This window comes from Equus asinus, chromosome 28 (assembly GCF_041296235.1).
Source record: "Equus asinus isolate D_3611 breed Donkey chromosome 28, EquAss-T2T_v2, whole genome shotgun sequence".
NCBI lineage: Eukaryota > Metazoa > Chordata > Mammalia > Perissodactyla > Equidae > Equus > Equus asinus.
The window spans coordinates 32,396,089-32,413,540 of NC_091817.1; the positions used below are offsets into that span (position 1 = coordinate 32,396,089).

General features: G+C 43.0%; 2 protein-coding genes across 6 annotated transcripts in view; both read left to right on the forward strand.

Moving 5' to 3' along the window:
- CBFB (core-binding factor subunit beta) overlaps positions 1 to 2,886 on the forward strand; it is a 50,428-nt gene extending 47,542 nt beyond the window's left edge. For both annotated transcript variants that reach the window (XM_044761071.2, XM_044761069.2), the window contains exon 6: positions 637 to 2,886. In XM_044761071.2, the coding sequence (XP_044617006.1) occupies positions 637 to 659 (23 nt within the window). In that variant the 3' untranslated portion in view covers positions 660 to 2,886. The remainder of the gene's footprint in view (positions 1 to 636) is intronic.
- A 6,034-nt stretch (positions 2,887 to 8,920) lies between these two features.
- PHAF1 (phagophore assembly factor 1) overlaps positions 8,921 to 17,452 on the forward strand; it is a 28,348-nt gene continuing 19,816 nt past the window's right edge. Inside the window, exons 1-3 of one of the 4 annotated variants that reach the window (XM_044761716.2) lie at positions 8,921 to 9,514; positions 9,634 to 9,754; positions 16,218 to 16,300. In XM_044761716.2, coding sequence (XP_044617651.1) covers positions 9,248 to 9,514; positions 9,634 to 9,754; positions 16,218 to 16,300 — 471 coding nt within the window. In that variant the 5' untranslated portion in view covers positions 8,921 to 9,247. Of the gene's footprint in view, positions 9,525 to 9,633; positions 9,755 to 16,217; positions 16,301 to 17,452 lie in introns of all 4 variants that reach the window. The other 3 variants (XM_044761720.2, XM_044761719.2, XM_044761718.2) reach the window with 3 other exon arrangements.

The window sequence follows — 17,452 nt, forward strand, 5'->3', positions numbered from 1 at the left end:
CTCCTCTTTTTTTTTGCTTGAGGAAGGTTAGCCCTGAGCTCACATCCGTGCCAATCCTCCTCTTTTTTTTTTCGGTATGTAGGACACCTCTAGAGCACGGCTGGTGAGTGGAGTAGGTCTGCACCTGGGGTCCAAATCCTTGAACCCGGGCTGCCAAAGCAGAGCTCTCGGACCTTTAAGCACTCGGCCATGGGGCTGGGCCCAGCAGGGATTATTAAGTTAGTTCATCCTTGGAAAGTGCTTGAAACAGTACCCAGCATGTAGTTGGTGCTCAGTAAATGTCAGCTATTACTAAAAGGGAAAGTTTGCTTCTAAGGTGATTGCATAATGTGTTAAAGTTAAACCCTCTAGTCCCAAAACTGTAAAGGTAGATTTGTTCTTCTTTTATACATAGTACATATTTTGGTATTGCTCTTTTGAATATAACAGGATTTTTATTCGTGTTTTTTAAGGAAACTTTAGCAAAATATTTCATACATAATTTATATTCTTTTTCCTCTTACATGTAGAGATACTGGCTGAAAATATTTTAGTCAAAAACTTTTCTTATGTTCTGTTGTGTCTTATGTTTTATTTATCTAGCACTTTGATTTGCAAAACATGTTTTGATCCCAAATTCTGATTTTGTCATTGCAGGCAAGAAGACAGCAAGACCCTAGTCCTGGTTCCAATTTAGGTGGTGGTGATGACCTCAAACTTCGTTGATTGGTAGCACAGCAGATGTGCCCCCATCTTTACATTGTTTCTAGTCAGCAGAAATAATTGATTAAAAGACCAGAAACTGTGATAACTGGAGGTACTACGGTCTATTTCTCAACCTTAGGCAGTAACAAAACATCACAAACTGCCATGGTTTTGCACTATGATTATAATACCTGCATTTCTAATTTTGTATGCATGTAGCCAGTAATAATTTGAAATTTTTTTCTATGCAAGCTTACCTTGTTGGCATTATTTTAGTAAGTTGAAACTATCCACTTGTAAAGCTCTTTTTTTTCCTCCATTTTAATTTAAAAGTTCATGCCATTACAAAACAAGTCAAGAAATTAAAATTTTTATCAGAGGGTTTTTTCCTTTAATCAGTTGCTCTAATTTTTTTTTTTTTTTTTTTAATTTTAGATGTGTTGGTTATACAGCTTCATTTTAGATAGGCTTTCTTGGTTTTTTGTTTTGTTTCCCCCTTTCCTTTTATGCTTTTTTAGTCTATCGCATTTTAAAACTGCTGATTTGTTTGCATTATTTACAAGCTAAAAACCTAGTAGCATAGAGCTGTCTGCCACAGCCTTCTAACACAAAGTTTACAGTTGTTAAAGTTGCAGTATCCTTTTAAATGTTGATAATCAGCTCCTTTTCTTTCTTTTTTAAACGTAAAAATTTTAAATTGGTATTAACTCTAATCTGCGCCAGATCTGTTTTAGAGTGTGTTCTGTAATCATGAGTTTGTGTTGGAGTTACTCTTCATAAATGGTAATATTCTACTGAAATGCCTAAAGAAGTCGCAGGCTGGCTTCTGTTTTATTCAGGGATTTTTTTTAAAAACGTCAATCAGAAAAGGGATACTGGAGCTTCTTCATGTATGTAACAGCATATTAAACTGGAGACAGTGATGAATCAGCTACAAAGGTAATATTGTATTAAAATCATGTTTAAGATAGCTGCTTTTATGTATTTTATAATGCATGCTTTTGTAAAAACAATGCTGGGTGATGAAAGATTAGTCTTAGAGAGAAAATGTTCATCTGTGCAGAGGATACATTTTCTTCCATTAATTATTCTGGAAAAAATTAATAAGTTATATAGTATTTTCCAAAAGGACTATAAATAGAACCTTTTGAGATGAATTAGTATAAGAATATTTTTTAAATAGGCTCACTGTCAAATTGAATGCAGCTTTTTTTTTTAAATACAAGACTGGAAGAAAGTGCTAAGTCATTTGGCACCTCCTTACAAATATTTTTCATGGTCATATTCATTAAATGTTACATTTCTGAATTTTTGCAAAAATGTATTTTATCATAACAGAATGGCATTATTTTAAACAGTTTGAAAAACTGACATGGTCAATTCAGAAAATGAACTGAAGTCTGAATAAGGTTATTGCATTTAAAACATATATACATATCGATTGATGAGGGAGATGTGACTTTCATTGTACATAGGTCTTATAATTCTTAAACATATCCTGTATCTCAGAATAAAAATATTTGTTATATATTTGAAGTCATGCATGGTAAGGAGTGTGTTTAAATTGTTATAAACAATAATGCATCATAAAAGACCATGCTGATCTTGTGTGACTAAGTACTATGAATGAATTTGGTTGGTATTTGGTGTTGTGCAGCTCACATGTTTACACACTCAGTGCCCTAACTTCCCCTGAGGAAATCGCCTTTTAAGTGGTCCTTACAGTGGTGTTTTAAGGTTATTTTATCACAGACCTTTGTTTTTGACTTCTGCACTTAAATTTTTTTTTTAATAACATGATGATGGTACATTTTTCTCTATTGCTTCCAGCTAAAGGCTTTTGGTCCACTAGTAACTAAAGTCAAATGTTATTAAATGTTCAATTGCTATCCTTCTGTAAATAGTGAATTTTTCTTGTCATTTAGCACTGTGCTGCTTCTGTCTGTCTTAATGCTGGCATTAAGATCATGAGCCCTTTTTCTCCAATAGTGCAGGCTTTAAAAACTACTTTTAAGTTATTGATGCAATCTGATATTTTTCCATAATCTGTATTTAAACAAAATTACATCATTGCATCATCTTTTCTGTATTCATCTCCATTAAAACTTGCCTTAAGCTACCAGATTGTTTTTGCCACCATTAGCCATACTGTGTGTCTGTATGTTTAATTTTCTTTCATAATAAACTTCTGTGTAGTGAAAACAGTGTCTTGGCTCTTTATTGACATAATCCAACAATTTCTGTTCTAGTGTTCATTATGACATGAAAATTGATTTTGTTGTTTCTGAACTGTGCTTGCATCCTGCTTTTTAACCTTAAAAAAAAAAAGTGGCATCTAGTGGTCATTTCTGTTAATTCCAAAGAAAACCTTTAATGTAAATAACAACGAATACTAATTTCCCAATGTATATTAGGGTTTTAAAAAAATCTGGCTTGCTTTACCAATCCTATGAGTTATGACTATAAACTAATGACCTTGGAGGGGAGGAAGAATTCCAAAAATTACACATCAAATTAGTACCATCTTTCAAGCTAGTCATTTTAGGAATATACACTTAATTTGATTGTTCAGATGTTATGGCAAACATTCTTAGGACTTCTCTTGGCGTTTTCCTGTATCGGAACATTAAGCCTTTTACTTTCAAAGAATGCCTTAATGATCCATAATGAAAAAAGTTTACTTATTTGCCACCAGACTTAGTGCAAATAACAAATACCTTCGAATGATGAATTGGCACCATTAAACAAAATTCCAAAGAATAAGATTCATACTCTGAGGGTTAATTTCAAAAACTGATCAGTAGCATCATGGTTTTAGTAACTGCATCACCCTAGAAACAAGTATTTGGATATGCTAGTTTTAGGCTGCTTGGGAAAAGAAATAGCTTACTTGATTTATGCCTCATTTGGCATTGGGGAGCTTTTTCAAGCCATTGTATTGTATGAATTATCCATTGCTGCATAACACATTGCCACAAAACTTAGCAGCTTAAAACAATAAACATCACGCCACAGTTTCTGTGAGTCTGAAATCTGGAAGAAGCTAAGTTCAATAGTCTGGTCCAAAGTCTCTCCTGAGATTAGAGTCAAGATGTCAGCCTGGGCTACAGTCATCCCAAGGCTTAATTGGCTACAAGATCCTCTTCCAAGCCCACTCATGTGGTCATTGATTGGCCTCAGTTTCTCAGACTGTCGGATGAAAGCCTTTGATTCCTTGCTAGGTGTTGGGATGGAGCCTTCCTTCACTTCCTTGCCACATAAGTCACTCCACAGGCAGCTCACAGCTTGGTAGCTGGCTTCCCCCAAAGGGAATGATCCAAGAAAGAGTGCGTGCCCAAGATGAAAGACACAGTCTTTTTAATAACCTAATCCTGAGCTGCCATGTTCTATATGTTAGAAGTGAGTCACTCTGGGTCAGGCCCACCCGAGAAGGGAAGAGTATTAAGCTTCATCTCTTGAAGGGTGGAGTGTCAAAGAGTTTGTGGACATATTTTTAAAACCACCACAGCCATATTGCCACGTCTGTATGTATATATCTATATATAACAGTATTTACAAGATAACATTGGTGTTTCGATCTCCCAAACATTCTTTAAAGATAAGATTTCAGTCTTGCAGGCAGATTTCAAGGCATGATGCCCCCTAGATAACATCAATTCCCTTTACTGCATCACCATCATATATACATATATGGCATTTCAAAAATCTTTCAAGGCTAGAAAATTACAGTTGTAGGGTGGGATCATGGGTGGAAATGGCTGTTTGGTTTGTTTAAATATAGGTGCTCTAAAACAGATAACTCAGTCATTGTATTAGCTCTCAGCTTTTGGTTAGAATCAACAACTTAGAGTTAAGGGCATTATTGGCCTTATTCAGGTCTCAGAAACATTGGGAAATGTGAGTAGATAAGATACAGAGGGAAATGTTTTATGAGAGAAGATAATCTAAGTCCTTGATGTCCAGTATGGTAGGTACTAGCCATGTGTGGCTATTAAGCACTTGAAATGTGGCTAGTACAACTGAGAAATTGAACTTTTTATCTTTTAAATTTAGATGTAAAAACGGAGGCAATGTTAAATATTTTTTTGTTAAAACTTTGTTTTAGGAGGACTATGTTTCATTTTAGCCTATGAAAATTTATCATCTGAATTGAGATGTACTGCTAGTGTAAATACCAGATATCAAAGATCTAGTAAAAAAAGAATGTAAGATATTTCACTAGTTTTTTATTAAAATTTTTGCTAAATATATTTTTGTTTTGATTACATGTTAAAATATATTTTTATATACTGGATTATATTGATACTTTATATTGGGTTAAATAAAATATATTAAAATTAATTTTATTTTTTTCCTTTTTAATGTGGCTACTAGGAAATTTTTAATTGCCTATATTGGCTCACATCAATATTAAGATTGTAAGTGATCAAAGGACATAGATCATGCAACCAAAAGAAAAAGTTTTTTAAAAAAAGGAAAATGTCAAGGCTTATATTACTGTTAAAACAAAGTATGATTATTTTACCCCCTAGGATCATTTAGGAAAAAAATGTTTATCCACTACCCAAAATAGACATGGTACCTGCTTTCAGGGAACCTACAGTCTAATTCAAAAAGTGACCAAAAGCAGTAACACAGTTTAAGTTATATTGAAAGTACTCGCTGTTATGGGGTACATCTAATCTAGTCTTGGGTGGTCATAAAAGGCTTCCCTGAGACATTTGAGCTGAGATCTGAAGGATGGCAGGCATTAGTCCAACAAAGAGAAGGTGACAAAAGTATTACAGGTAGCCAGGGAAGATGGTGGCAATTTTGAGAAACTAAGAGCAGTTACGTATGAGGGTGAGGCTCACAAGCAGTGCTCAATGGGCGTTTTCAGCCATGTTAAAATGTTGGGACTGTTTCCAAGGACAAACAGGAAGCCACTCAGGGGTTGTGAATTGGTGGGAATGGGTGCTTGTTAAAGCTCCTTTTGGTTGATTGGAGAGAACAAGACTAGAAGCAGGAAGTCGGTCCCCTCAATCATATGGTGACCCAGTAGGGAGATTAAGGGTAGTTTACTGGGCATGGAGACATTTGGAACCTGAGAAAAAAGTACAGGAGGCATAACCGATAATTTTCCCAGTTTCTCTTACCAGGGTAGGCTTATCGTGTTGCCTTAATACCCCCCAAATTTTATTGGCTTAAAGAACTCTTAATTTCTAAACAGCCATCAGTGGTTGACCTGGGCCTACAGAGCAGTCACTGGAACATTGCCAGCTGTGTGACAGAGCCAAGAAGACAGTGTAATGAAGAGGCACTGACTTTTCAAATTTGCCTGAAATTGACATATGTGACTTGCATTTACATTTCATTGGACCTAGCAAATCACAGGGCAGGGAACTGCAATCCTACCTTTTGCCCAGGAAAGAGTCAGAATATTTGTGATAGCCCTAATGATTAACACAGGTCTCCCTTTCAATTGTTAAATATTTAATTTTACTCTCCTTCCCTCAAGAATATCTATCTACCATGGGAGAGAACCTAAAAGTACCAGCTGGTCAGGCATGGAGCTGAAATTCTAGGGTATGTTGTTATCTGCCCTGCACACAGCCAGTGTACAGTGGTGGAATAGGGGCAGGAAAACTATAGGAAACACTTCCATTCAGAAGGGAAGAATAAAGTCACTGGTCTATAACAATTATGAATTGTTGGGGACAATTTGAGGGCTCTCTACCCTGAGAGGGGAGTGTTCTTTGTAAGGCTGATTGGGAGGGCCTCCCCAATCCATTGTTTCCATGACCCTTGACCCCATCCCTGACTTGGTGGATGCAGTTACCTTTTATTTCTGCCTTCAAACTGGCTTTTTTTGTTGTTGGTACCTTCACAAATATAACCAATAGTAACCATGGTACTAAGATTCTGATTTCCAAGCTCTACACCTAGGGCTTCAAACTTGGTACATTTCCTGCCTTCTAAGTTATCATGTATGACAGTTTTAACAGAAGGATTGGTGTCCTTCCAGCCTCCAATGTCAGTTCCCCCAACCACTTTCCTGACTTGAGTGACACCACCATCCATACAGCTACCGAGGCTGGAAACGTGTGTTTTTCTTCTTGAGTCATTTTCTTCCTTGTCTTCCTTATTTTATTCTTGACTTCTTTTCTTCCTTACATCCAATCTAGATCCTGCCAATGGATTCCATCAATTCTCTGTCACTATTCGATTTTTTACAAAGCATTTACCTGGAAGTCAGAAACTCTTATAAGTGCAGTTCTAATAAAACTTGAGATATGACCATTTTACAGATGAGGAAACTAAGGCATAGAGAACTTAAGTAATTTACTCAAGGCACAAAACTATTAAATGGCAGAACTGGGATTCAGATTTCCCTGTCCATGTGCTTAACCACTATACTCTGACCTGAGGCTGTTCCTGCCTGTCTGGCTTGGACTGCCAGGATGACTACCTGTGCTCCCTGCATACACTCTTAGCAGTCCACCAGCAGCCAGATCAGTATTTCTGAACACCCCCACCCTCACTTTTGGGGAATGGCAGTTGCTGACATCCTCCCAAGTTGGCCCACTTCCCTGAAGCAGCTCCTCCTTCTACTCTGTGTACCAGTCACCCTCTCCCCTACCCTGCCTGCCCCACCCCTCTTTGTCCACCAGAAATAAATCCTACCAAGTGTGGGTTTTTTTTTTTTTTTGAGGAAGATTAGCTCTGAGCTAACATCTGCTGCCAATCCTCCTCTTTTTGCTGAGGAAGACTGGCCCTGAGCTAACATCTGTGCCCATCTTTCTCTATTTTACATGTGGGACGCCTACCACAGCATGGCTTGCCAAGCGGTGCCATGTCCGCACCCAGGATCCAAACTAGTGAACCCAAGGCCACCAAAGCGGAAGGTGTGAACTTAACCTCTGTGCAACCATGCCAGCCCCTAAGTGTTTTCTTAAATAGAAGAACCATTCCTAGTCTGGCTGGATTTGAGTGCAATTCAGACATTTTAAATTGACTAAGATTACTCCTCCCCAACTTTAGATGTTTTCTTTCCAGATCTCCATCCACCCTACGTAGGCCAGCTACCCAACTAACCTCCCCTAAACACGTCTTTAATACTTTGTGTGTGTGCGTGTGTGTGTGTGAGGAAGACTGGCAACACATGGTAGCTCAGAGCCAATCTTCCTCTATTTTACATGGGACGCCACCACAGCGTGTCATGCCAAGCAGTGTTGGGTCTGTGCCAGGACCAAACCTCCCAACCCGTGGCCAGCCAAGCACAGCGTGCAAACTTAACCACTATGCCATGGGGTGACCCCCACATCTTTAATACTTGCCATGTATGATAAGAGGTAAATGTCCTCCTGATGCCTGCCCCTCTCCCCAAGTTAGATATTATTAATTTTTTATCTTTCCAGAAATGTTCTCCCTTTTTGGTATGGCCAATGTTTCTTTTATTTCTGTTTTTACAGAAAAAAGGGTCATACTATTCAATTTGCACTTGGCTTTTTTCTCTTTGAGCTCCTTCCCTATCAGCATATAGGGATATACTTCATTTTTTAAGCGTATCCTATTATATTTATCAGAATTTAGTTAGCCACTTCCCTACTGATGGACATCTCAGTGTTTCAGTTCTATTGTTTTGGCGTATGATACTGCAATGGACATCCTTCTCCATGTTTGTTTTAATGTCAGTAGCAGTGACTTCAAGTTTTGATTGACCCTCCCAAGTTACACTCCTACCAAGCCAGATTGAGAATTTAGCATGCCACTCTCTCCCCTGCTAAAAACCTTCCTCGAGGGGCAATGTAATGGAAAGAACTTGGCTTCTACCGCCTAGGACCACAAGGCCTTTAACTTCTCTGGGCCTCGTTTTTCCCGCCTGTGTAGCGAGGTATAATCTTACGTCTCAGCGTGGTTTTGGGAATCCAGAGACGGTTTCCTTGAAGGCTTGGCTTCAGGAGAGCCCTGGTTGCCTTTTAATTTTAGAGTGCCCCAGGGCAACAACAAAAAGCTCCGGCTGAGCAGGCTACAGAAGCCCCTCCTCCGACTTCGTGAGGAAACTGAGGCACAAAGGGCACCAGAGGTTTGGTCAAGACCACTCAGCGCTGGCGGCAAAGCTGGATTTGGCTGGAGTCTGAGCTGCTGCCCGCGGCTTCCGGGGGCTGCGCACATCTGGATGTGGTCAGCCGGGAGGCCCGGCTCCTCCCCCTTCTACCTACTCTACTCTGCAACCGCGCCCTCCCCCGCCCCTACACGCGCGCGCGAGCACACTCCTCACTCGCTTTGAGTTGGACCCGAGCGCCAGGGGCAGCAGGGTGGGGAACGAGTCGTTCCTGGACAACCAGAGGCAGCGCCACCGGCGTCAGCCCCGGCCCCAACACGGAGTAGGAGGGCGCCCGCGGGCCAGGGGGCTCCTGGACTCCGCGTCTGCTCGTGGAACTGGCTTTCTGCACCCAGTGGATGTGAGCGGGACTTACGTGCGGAGGGCAGACGGGTGTTGTATAGTCATGTCACATGTGTGTGTTGCGCGGAGTACACATCCTTGTGTAGACGTGTGAAACGTGTGCGGTGTGGTGTGCAGATGTGGGGGTTCATAGAATATAGGGCTCCTCATTCCAAGAGCGCCTGCCCTTCGCGATGGGACCATCAGGCCTCCCTCAGCCTTCGTCGGAACTGTCACAGCCACATGACCCGGAATTGGCGCGTGCGCGACTCCGCCTTAGGCTCCTCCCCTGCGATTGAAACCCCGCCTCCGCCCCGCCCTCGCCACACTTTACGGCCGGGCACGCCAGTTTTGCTGCAGACGCTCCCGCTGCCGCTGCTGCTCCTGCCGCCGCGGCTCTTGCCGGTGAGGTGAGGTGAGGTGTGGTGTTGGGTTGGTGGCCCCGGCGACCCCGGAGGAGGTGGAGAGCCGGGCCGCCGCGGGCTGGCGGGGGCGGCGGGTCAGCTGCCGCTTTGTCTCCTCAGCTCCGGCCCTGTCTGCGCTGCTGCCGGGAGGCCGCCCTGGCCCGGCGAGCCGAACCAATGCTGGATCTGGAGGTGGTGCCCGAGCGCTCTCTGGGGAACGAGCAATGGGAATTCACGCTGGGTGAGTGTGGGGTCCTCCCTCAGGACCCTATCGCTGGGCCTTTCATCCCTCGGGGCCCTTCCCACCTCTGGTCTCTGCCCCTTCGTCCCCTGCGCCCGCGGCTCCGCAGCTCCTCGGGATCCAGGCACTGGATCCTCCCTCCGACCAGCCCGACCCTCCGGTGTGTCGCTCGGCTGGGCCCTGACGCCTCGCCTCGGGCCTCAGCAGGGCCCCTTCCGGGGCAGTGTACGGTAATAATAATAATAACAATGGCCGACCCGCCCCAAACACTTACTCAGGGCCGGGCCCTGCTGTCTCGCTCGTAATTATCTCAAATGTGCCTCCGTGGGTCTGAGGGTCGGTGCTATTGTTATTCCTCTTCCCCTTTTACAGACTAAATAGCGAAGAGTGGCTGACACCCGTGAACGCCACTGTGGTCTGTCTCCCTTTGCTTTTCTGGGCCGTGTTGCCTCTTCGGAAGGGGAAATCCAGGCTCCGATCCCATGATCAGGTGTTGGGGATCTGGTCCGGGGAGTTGAAGAGAGTTTGTGTGTGTTAAAGGAACTCCTGACTTGTTTCCTTCTCCTTTTTAATATGGTCGCTGTGTGGCGTAATCCTAAACCCAGACTTTGGCTGAGAGAGTTAAGGGTTGAATGAAATAGGAGTTCAGGGAAAGTAGCATTTAGTTTGTGGAAAACGCAGTTTAGTCCTTTTTTTTGGTTTTTGGCTCAGTTTTCCCTATCCCCAACGTCACTACTTTTATGTGCACAAGTATTTGCATTCAGTAACCCCAGTGTGTGTTTACTTTGATGTGCCAGCACTAGGAAAAGGGGGTTGGAAGCAGGTGTTAGTGCTGTTTGTTTGTGCAGACCTGAACTTTTGTCTTACTAATTTGGGCTCCTGGATAGAGTCAGCTGCTCCATTGGGCTCTAGCTTATCCTTGAACCTGGAAGACTCATGTCTGTGGGGACAGGGTAGGTGAGAAACTGCAGAACAGACTGTTGGTAGGGCCCTGCTGGTGCTCCGTGTCTGCGTGAGTTACAAGCCTCGTCTGGGTTATAGGAGCCAGTTTTATTGAGAGGTCTTTGCCAGCTTCTCTCATAACTTACACCACTCCTGCAGAGTTCTTCCCAAAGTTTTAGGTGGTATGAAACACTCCAGCCTCTTGTGAAGAACCAAGGCTTGATTGGGAGGCTAGTGCTATCTTTGCCTCCAGACTCATTCATCTTGCTGATGCTGTTTGGCTTGTAGTTAGGAAAGAACCCCTAACCACAGCTTCTGCTCTTACCAGGACTTCACAGGGCACAGTGAGAACCACAACCATAGCTTCAAACTGTGCTTGATGTTGTGACTAGGTTGTCGATCTCTGTGGTACAGAGTCTCTTGGCCAAAAGTAGTGATGAGGATGTCACTAAAAAACTGGGTGGCAGAGCAAGGCTGCTTCTGTCAACTATTATTTGGATACCTTAACCCTCGCTCTTAACTTTGCCAGTTTCCAGGAACCAAGGGTTTGCGTGGTTGTTTCAAACTGTCTAAATAGCAACCAAAAACAATGAAAAGAGCATTTCTTTACGTTGGGCCCAGAATTGAGCTTTGAGGGAAAGCTCCTAGAGGGGTCCTGAGCCTTGATGATTTCTTTGTGGGTCTTAAAAATCCATGGTTTTTGGGGCTGGCCCCATGGCCAAGTGGTTAAGTTCGTGTGCTCCGCTTCTGCAGCCCAGGCTTCCGCTGGTTCGAATCCTGGGTGTGGACATGGCACCGCTCATCAGGCCATGCTGAGGAGGCATCTCACACACCACAACTAGAAGGACCCATAACTAAGAATATACAGGGGGCTTTGGGGAGAAAAAGGAAAAATAAAATCTTAAAAAAAAAAAAATCCATGTTGTTTAAGTCGTGTCTGCCTGAGAGATGGTGGTCATTTAACTTCCCCAAGCTTAAAAAAAAAAAGTTATTTTTCCCTCTCTCTCAATCTTATCCCCAGCCCTGAAACACATCTAAACTGCACTTCGGGCTGATAGGTAGGGATAGGTCTAAGAAGTGGATCTGTGCTTTAGAATTGCATTCCTAGGCTAGAAAACCAGGCGGTGCTTAACTAAAGTCACCACAACCCTGTAAGGTAGTCTCCACTTACCAGATGAGGAACAGGCTCAGAAGGTAGAGGTGATAAAAAGTAGCTAAACAGATTTCCTGCTTCCTACTACTCTTCTCCCCTTCTGGGAATGGGCTCAGCTTTGTTTCCAGGTTTCTTTTTGGAATCTGTGCAAATGCAGATCTATCTAGTCCTTTCCATCATCTGCGTGGCATCATAGTGGCGAGCTGCATCCAGCTTTTGGCTGCCTTCCTGCCCTTTGTGTAATATTGAAGATTAGAGAAATGCCAACAATAGAGGGACAGGAAAACCTAGGCTGAGAGGAATCTCTGAGAATCAGTGGGATGGCTTGACCAGTGGTGGAGTAAAGGCAGTGTAAATTTGAAATGTTTCCAATGAGACTTGTAGATTGTATTGGTGTGGAGGCATGTCTCTGAGTTTATTTTTAATTTTTGAGGAAGATTAGCCCTGAGCTAACATCTGCCTCCAATCCTCCTCTTTTTGCTGAGGAAGACTGGCCCTGAGCTAACATCCATGCCCATGTTCCTCTACTTTATATGTGGGACACCTGCCACAGCCTGGCTTGATAAAGGGTGCATGTGTCCGTGCCTGGGATCCCAACCAGCGAACTCCAGGCCGCTGAGGCAGAGCACACGAACTTAACCGCTATGCCACTGGGCCGGCTCCTCTCTTGAGTTTATTTTTGAAAATGTCCAAAGAGGGTAGATTTAAAGAGTCACTGGAGAATAGCCTTCTCTGAGATTACCTTGTTCCAGAGAGACTGAAGGCTCACTTTGTTGAAGGCAGCGTGTACTTCTGAGGACTCTGCTTACAAACATTGAAAATTGACTAAGAAATAGTCTTATGCCCTGAAGAGCTTAGTCTAGTGGAAGGGAAGGGTTATAGAAATAATTCATTTCTGGGGCCGGCCTGATGGCGCAGTGGTTAAGAGCACACGTTCTGCTTCGGCAGCCTGGGGGTTCGCCCATTCAGATCCCAGGTGCAGACATGGCACCGCTTCGCAAGCCATGCTGTGGTAGGCATCCCACATATAAAGTAGAGGAAGATGGGCACGGATGTGCGCTCAGGGCCACTCTTCCTCAGCAAAAAGAGGAGGACTGGCAGCAGATGTTAGCTCAGGGCTAATTTTCCTCCAAAAAAAAGAAAGAAATATTTCATTTTATTATAATGAGGTAGAGGTTGTATAGGGTGCTATGGCATGGGGGAAGGGACTTGCCCTGACTTGGGTGTTCAGGGAGGGCTTCCTTTCAACTTACAGGAGCCTGTACCATTCCTGGAGCCAGTGAGCACCAGGAAGTCCTTATCAAAAGTCTACTGTCAGATTTCTCATCTACACTGTCTCCATAGACATAAGTCTTCCAGTCAAGTTAAAAAGAAAACAATGGGAAAGATAGATGGTATGTGTAGGGAACTATAAACAATTTGGTATTATAATTAGAACATGATGTACTGGTGGAAGAAGAAAAGAGGTTCCCCAGATTCCCAAATCTCTTTGGTAGTAACTGCCTGGGATACTGTCAGGGAGTCTCCAGGTTCAATAGAAAAGAGGATATCTATTAGTAATGTGTGTTGTGGGCATGGGCTTAGGAGGAAAGTTTGGAGGCTAGATTTGGAGAAATGGGGAAGGAGGAGGAATCTAGATATTTCTGGCTTGAGTGACTGGATAGATGTTAGACACATTGAAGTTCAGAATACTGATGAGAAACTAGATTAAAGAGAAGGTGAAAAAGTCACTTTTAATCTGTCAACTTTTTATTTGCCTTTAGATATATATAGAAAACAGATTGAAGTGTGAGTCAGCAACTAGGTGGTTGGTTGAATGAATGAATGAGGGATGGGCAGAAGGAAATATTGCCCATCATAGAGACCTGGAAAAGTTAGAGGAACAGCAGAAGAGAGTAGTGTTGAGAGACAGGATGAGAGTTCTCTGAGTGGGAGGGTGGTCACTAGGTTCTATGGTAGAGGACCTACGTGTTCTACCTAATTGCTTTGTTTCACTCATTCAGAGCTCAGCAGATATATTGGACCACCTACTATTGTGCCAGGCATGGTGATTGAGTGCTGGGGATACAGCAGTGAGTGAGACAACATCTCTGTCCTCAAGGAGGCATCAAGGAGACTCCAACAGATAAATAAGTTGAATGGGAGGCTTTATTAGATAAGGTGATCAGGGAAGTGAGGTGTGAGCACCACCTGAAGAATGAGAAGGCACCAGCTATGGGAAGAACATTCCAGTAGAGTCAAGAGCTGATGCAAAGGCCTAAGGCGGGAAAGAGCTTCACATGTGCTAGGAACAAAGGGAGGTGTGGTGAGCAGTGAAAAGAAAGGTGGAGGTGGACTAGGTCGAGAATATTCGGGACCTTTAGGGGATGGCATGTTGTTTGGGTTTTATCCCCCTGTAATGGGAAGCCATTAGAGGGTTATAAGCAGGCAAATGATGAGATCTGTGAGTCATAGGATTTGTGCAGTTTATCAGGCTGACCATATACTCCACACTCGCTTTGGGGTTAGGTAACTCTTGTTAGAGCTGGGACAATGCTCCAGTTTTTTTGCCATAAATGTGGTTGGTTCCCTTCCTTTACCAGCAGCTACATGATGACTGGTCATCATGGCTGCTTTTTGTCCTCCATGTGGGTTTCTCCCTGGATGACTCAGGACCTGAAGATTCCAAGGCCAGGAATCTGTGGCTACATGGAAGAGAACCTTCCCTCAAGAAGCTGATTTGTGGGGGCCAGCCCTGTGGCCAAGCGGTTAAATTTGCACGCTCTGCTGCGGCGGCCCAGTGTTTCATCAGTTCAAATCCTAGGCACAGACACGGCACCGCTCATCAAGCCACGTTGAGGCAGCGTCCCACATGCCACAACTAGAAGGACCCACAACTGAGAATTTACAACCATGTACCAGAGGGCTTTGGGGAGAAAAAGGAAAAAATAAAATCTTTAAAAAAAAAAAAAAAAGAAACTAGTTTGTGTCACAGGGGTCAGAGAAGCCACGTGGCCTTTTTCTGGACACCTAAGTGAGCTTGTCTGTCTTCCACACATGGATGTTTGCCCCTTCCCTCTGGGGGAGGGAACATAGATGCTCTTCCATTTCAGGAATGGCAGAGCTGAGTGATGCATCCAACTTGTTCATATACTCAACAAACACTTATGAAGCCTCTACTGTGTGCCAGGCTGTATACTATAGAAGACTGAAAAGTACCTTATTTAAGGTCTGGTTTCCTCCCTTTCTTCAAACGTAGATGGATCAAGTGAAGGCATGGTTGGATCATTGTTTAAATGTAGATGGACCACATGTTTTTAACTTTCTAGTTGTTGTGTGTACACTCTTTTCTGCACATCTCTCCTTGAGTCAGAGGTAAACTGATCTTGAATGTGAGCCACTGTGCTGCCCAGAGGTCATATGGTAATCCCTCTTCCTCCCTTTCCTTATTACCAACCCCATAATCCTTCAGTCCCACTGAATAAATATTTATTCAACAGCCACTATGTGGTCAGCCCTGTACTGGGTGCTGGGGATCCAGAGAGTGGTGAATAGCATACACACCCTGTCCTTGCATTCATGAAGCTGAGTCTTTATTTTTGGCTTGTCTGGGACTTTGTTTTGAATTGTCCCTCTGTAAGTTTCTTCTTGTTTGAAATGTAATGGGCTCCAAAAACATAGTTTTTGGTGTTCCCTGTGAGTCCCTGGAATCTTTGAGATGTCATTGGGATTTGGATTTCTTAAACTGGAGGCATATATAAATTTGTTTATAATGGGCCATGAGTTCAAAAATCAAGTGTTGAGATTTAGAGGATGTTTATGGGTTGATACGTAAGGATCCAATGAAATCTTTAGTAAAATAAGTTGATTCTGGTAAACATGTGATTTTTAACTATGTAAACGAGCCCTTACAAGTCAGGTGCTCCTGGAGGCTCTCATATGAGAGGCAAGGAGCAGATGCCAAAAAGGAAGAGCAGGAGGACCTGCCCTAGGTTATATGTAATCCATGGCAGAGTGAGAACCAGAACCTGGGTCTCCAGAGTCATGCAGTCAGTGCTTTTCTCACTCTGTTCTTTGATTTATGCTGACTTTGCCTTCTCCCAGCCCTTTGCCTGCTTCAGATCAGCACAGAAGTCCCCATTTCTGGGAAGCAGTTTTGTATATTCACTCTCTCCTGTTATATAATCCAGTTATTCCCTTAGTGCTTGTTGCTAACTTTATTCTAGTTCTTATTGCTTATTGAACTTTTATTTACTCATGTGTCTGTAGACCTTTGTGGCCCCCATTCCCACCCCACGCTTTACTTCAGGGACTAATGCCTGGTACGATGATAGATGTCAGTAAATGGATAGCCCAAGTAAGCACACAAGCATCTTTGCTTTATTTCAGGAATGCCTTTGGCTCAGGCAGTAGCCATTCTTCAGAAGCACTGTCGCATCATCAAAAATGTCCAGGTTCTCTACAGTGAACAGGTGAGTGGTAGCTGATTTGTTTACTGAAATAGCATCCCTAATCAATCAGTCACCTCCAGAGGTTGGTGCTTTGGGAGATGCTGACTGGCAGGGATTGCTGGGTCAGTGTTTGAATGGGAGAATCTCCAGCGCTAGTCAGTTACCAAGTACATTTTCTTTGATTCTGAAACTTGGTCTTGATAATCTAGTGCTGCCAGGTTTGGAAGAACAGTAATAACTGAACTTGTTTTTTGATTGTGTTTGACTTAACCTGCTGGCCCTTAGACAGAGACTTTTCAGTGGGAGGTCACCTCAGGGACAGTTGGTCTTCCAGGGTGCTTGCCTTCCACTTTTGTGTTTAAAATAGTCTTTTCTGCTTTCTTGATTGCTTTGGTTTGTGTTCAGGATTGTTGCAGATTTCTAGCCAGCAGAGCATCCCAGACTTGAAAAGAAGCAGGTATAGCTCACCCTTTTGGTGAAAATGATCTGATACATGGAATTTGCAAGATATTGGCTCCAAATTAATGGACATATTTTACTCTTTTTTTGTCTTATTTATGGTGGTCTCTATTAAATGTTCATCAGTTGTGCCAGGAATTAACCCCTGTACTATAATGTTGCATGTACTTAAAAAGACCTTTGCCGTCTCCAGAAAGAGTATATTTTAGGTTAGCATCAGAGGACTTTTTGAACATCAGGATTTTTTGTATTTGGTTTTATAGGTAAAGTTAGAGACTATTTTTTACAGGCCTTTAGAAATAAGATTCTTCTTATCTCTCTAAAAATGCAATCTCCCTTCTACTGAGTTTTCTGAAACCTGTGGTTCTTCTATGACACAGACTATGTGCTGCCATATGAAGCAACCTTTGTGATGTCCTTTGTGTCACAAACCTCAGGAAATAGTTGGGTTTTTTTTTTTTTGAGGAAGATTAGCCCTGAGCTAACTACTGCCAGTCCTCCTCTTTCTGCTGAGGAAGACTGGCCCTGAACTAACATCTGTGCCCATCTTCCTCTACTTTATATGTGGGACGCATACCACAGCATGGCTTGCCAAGCAGTGCCATGTCTGCACCCAGGATCCGAACTGGTGAACCCCGGGCCACCGAAGCGGAACATGCGCACTTAACCACTGCACCACCGGGCCAGCCCCAGGAAATAGTTTTGAGCCTACAC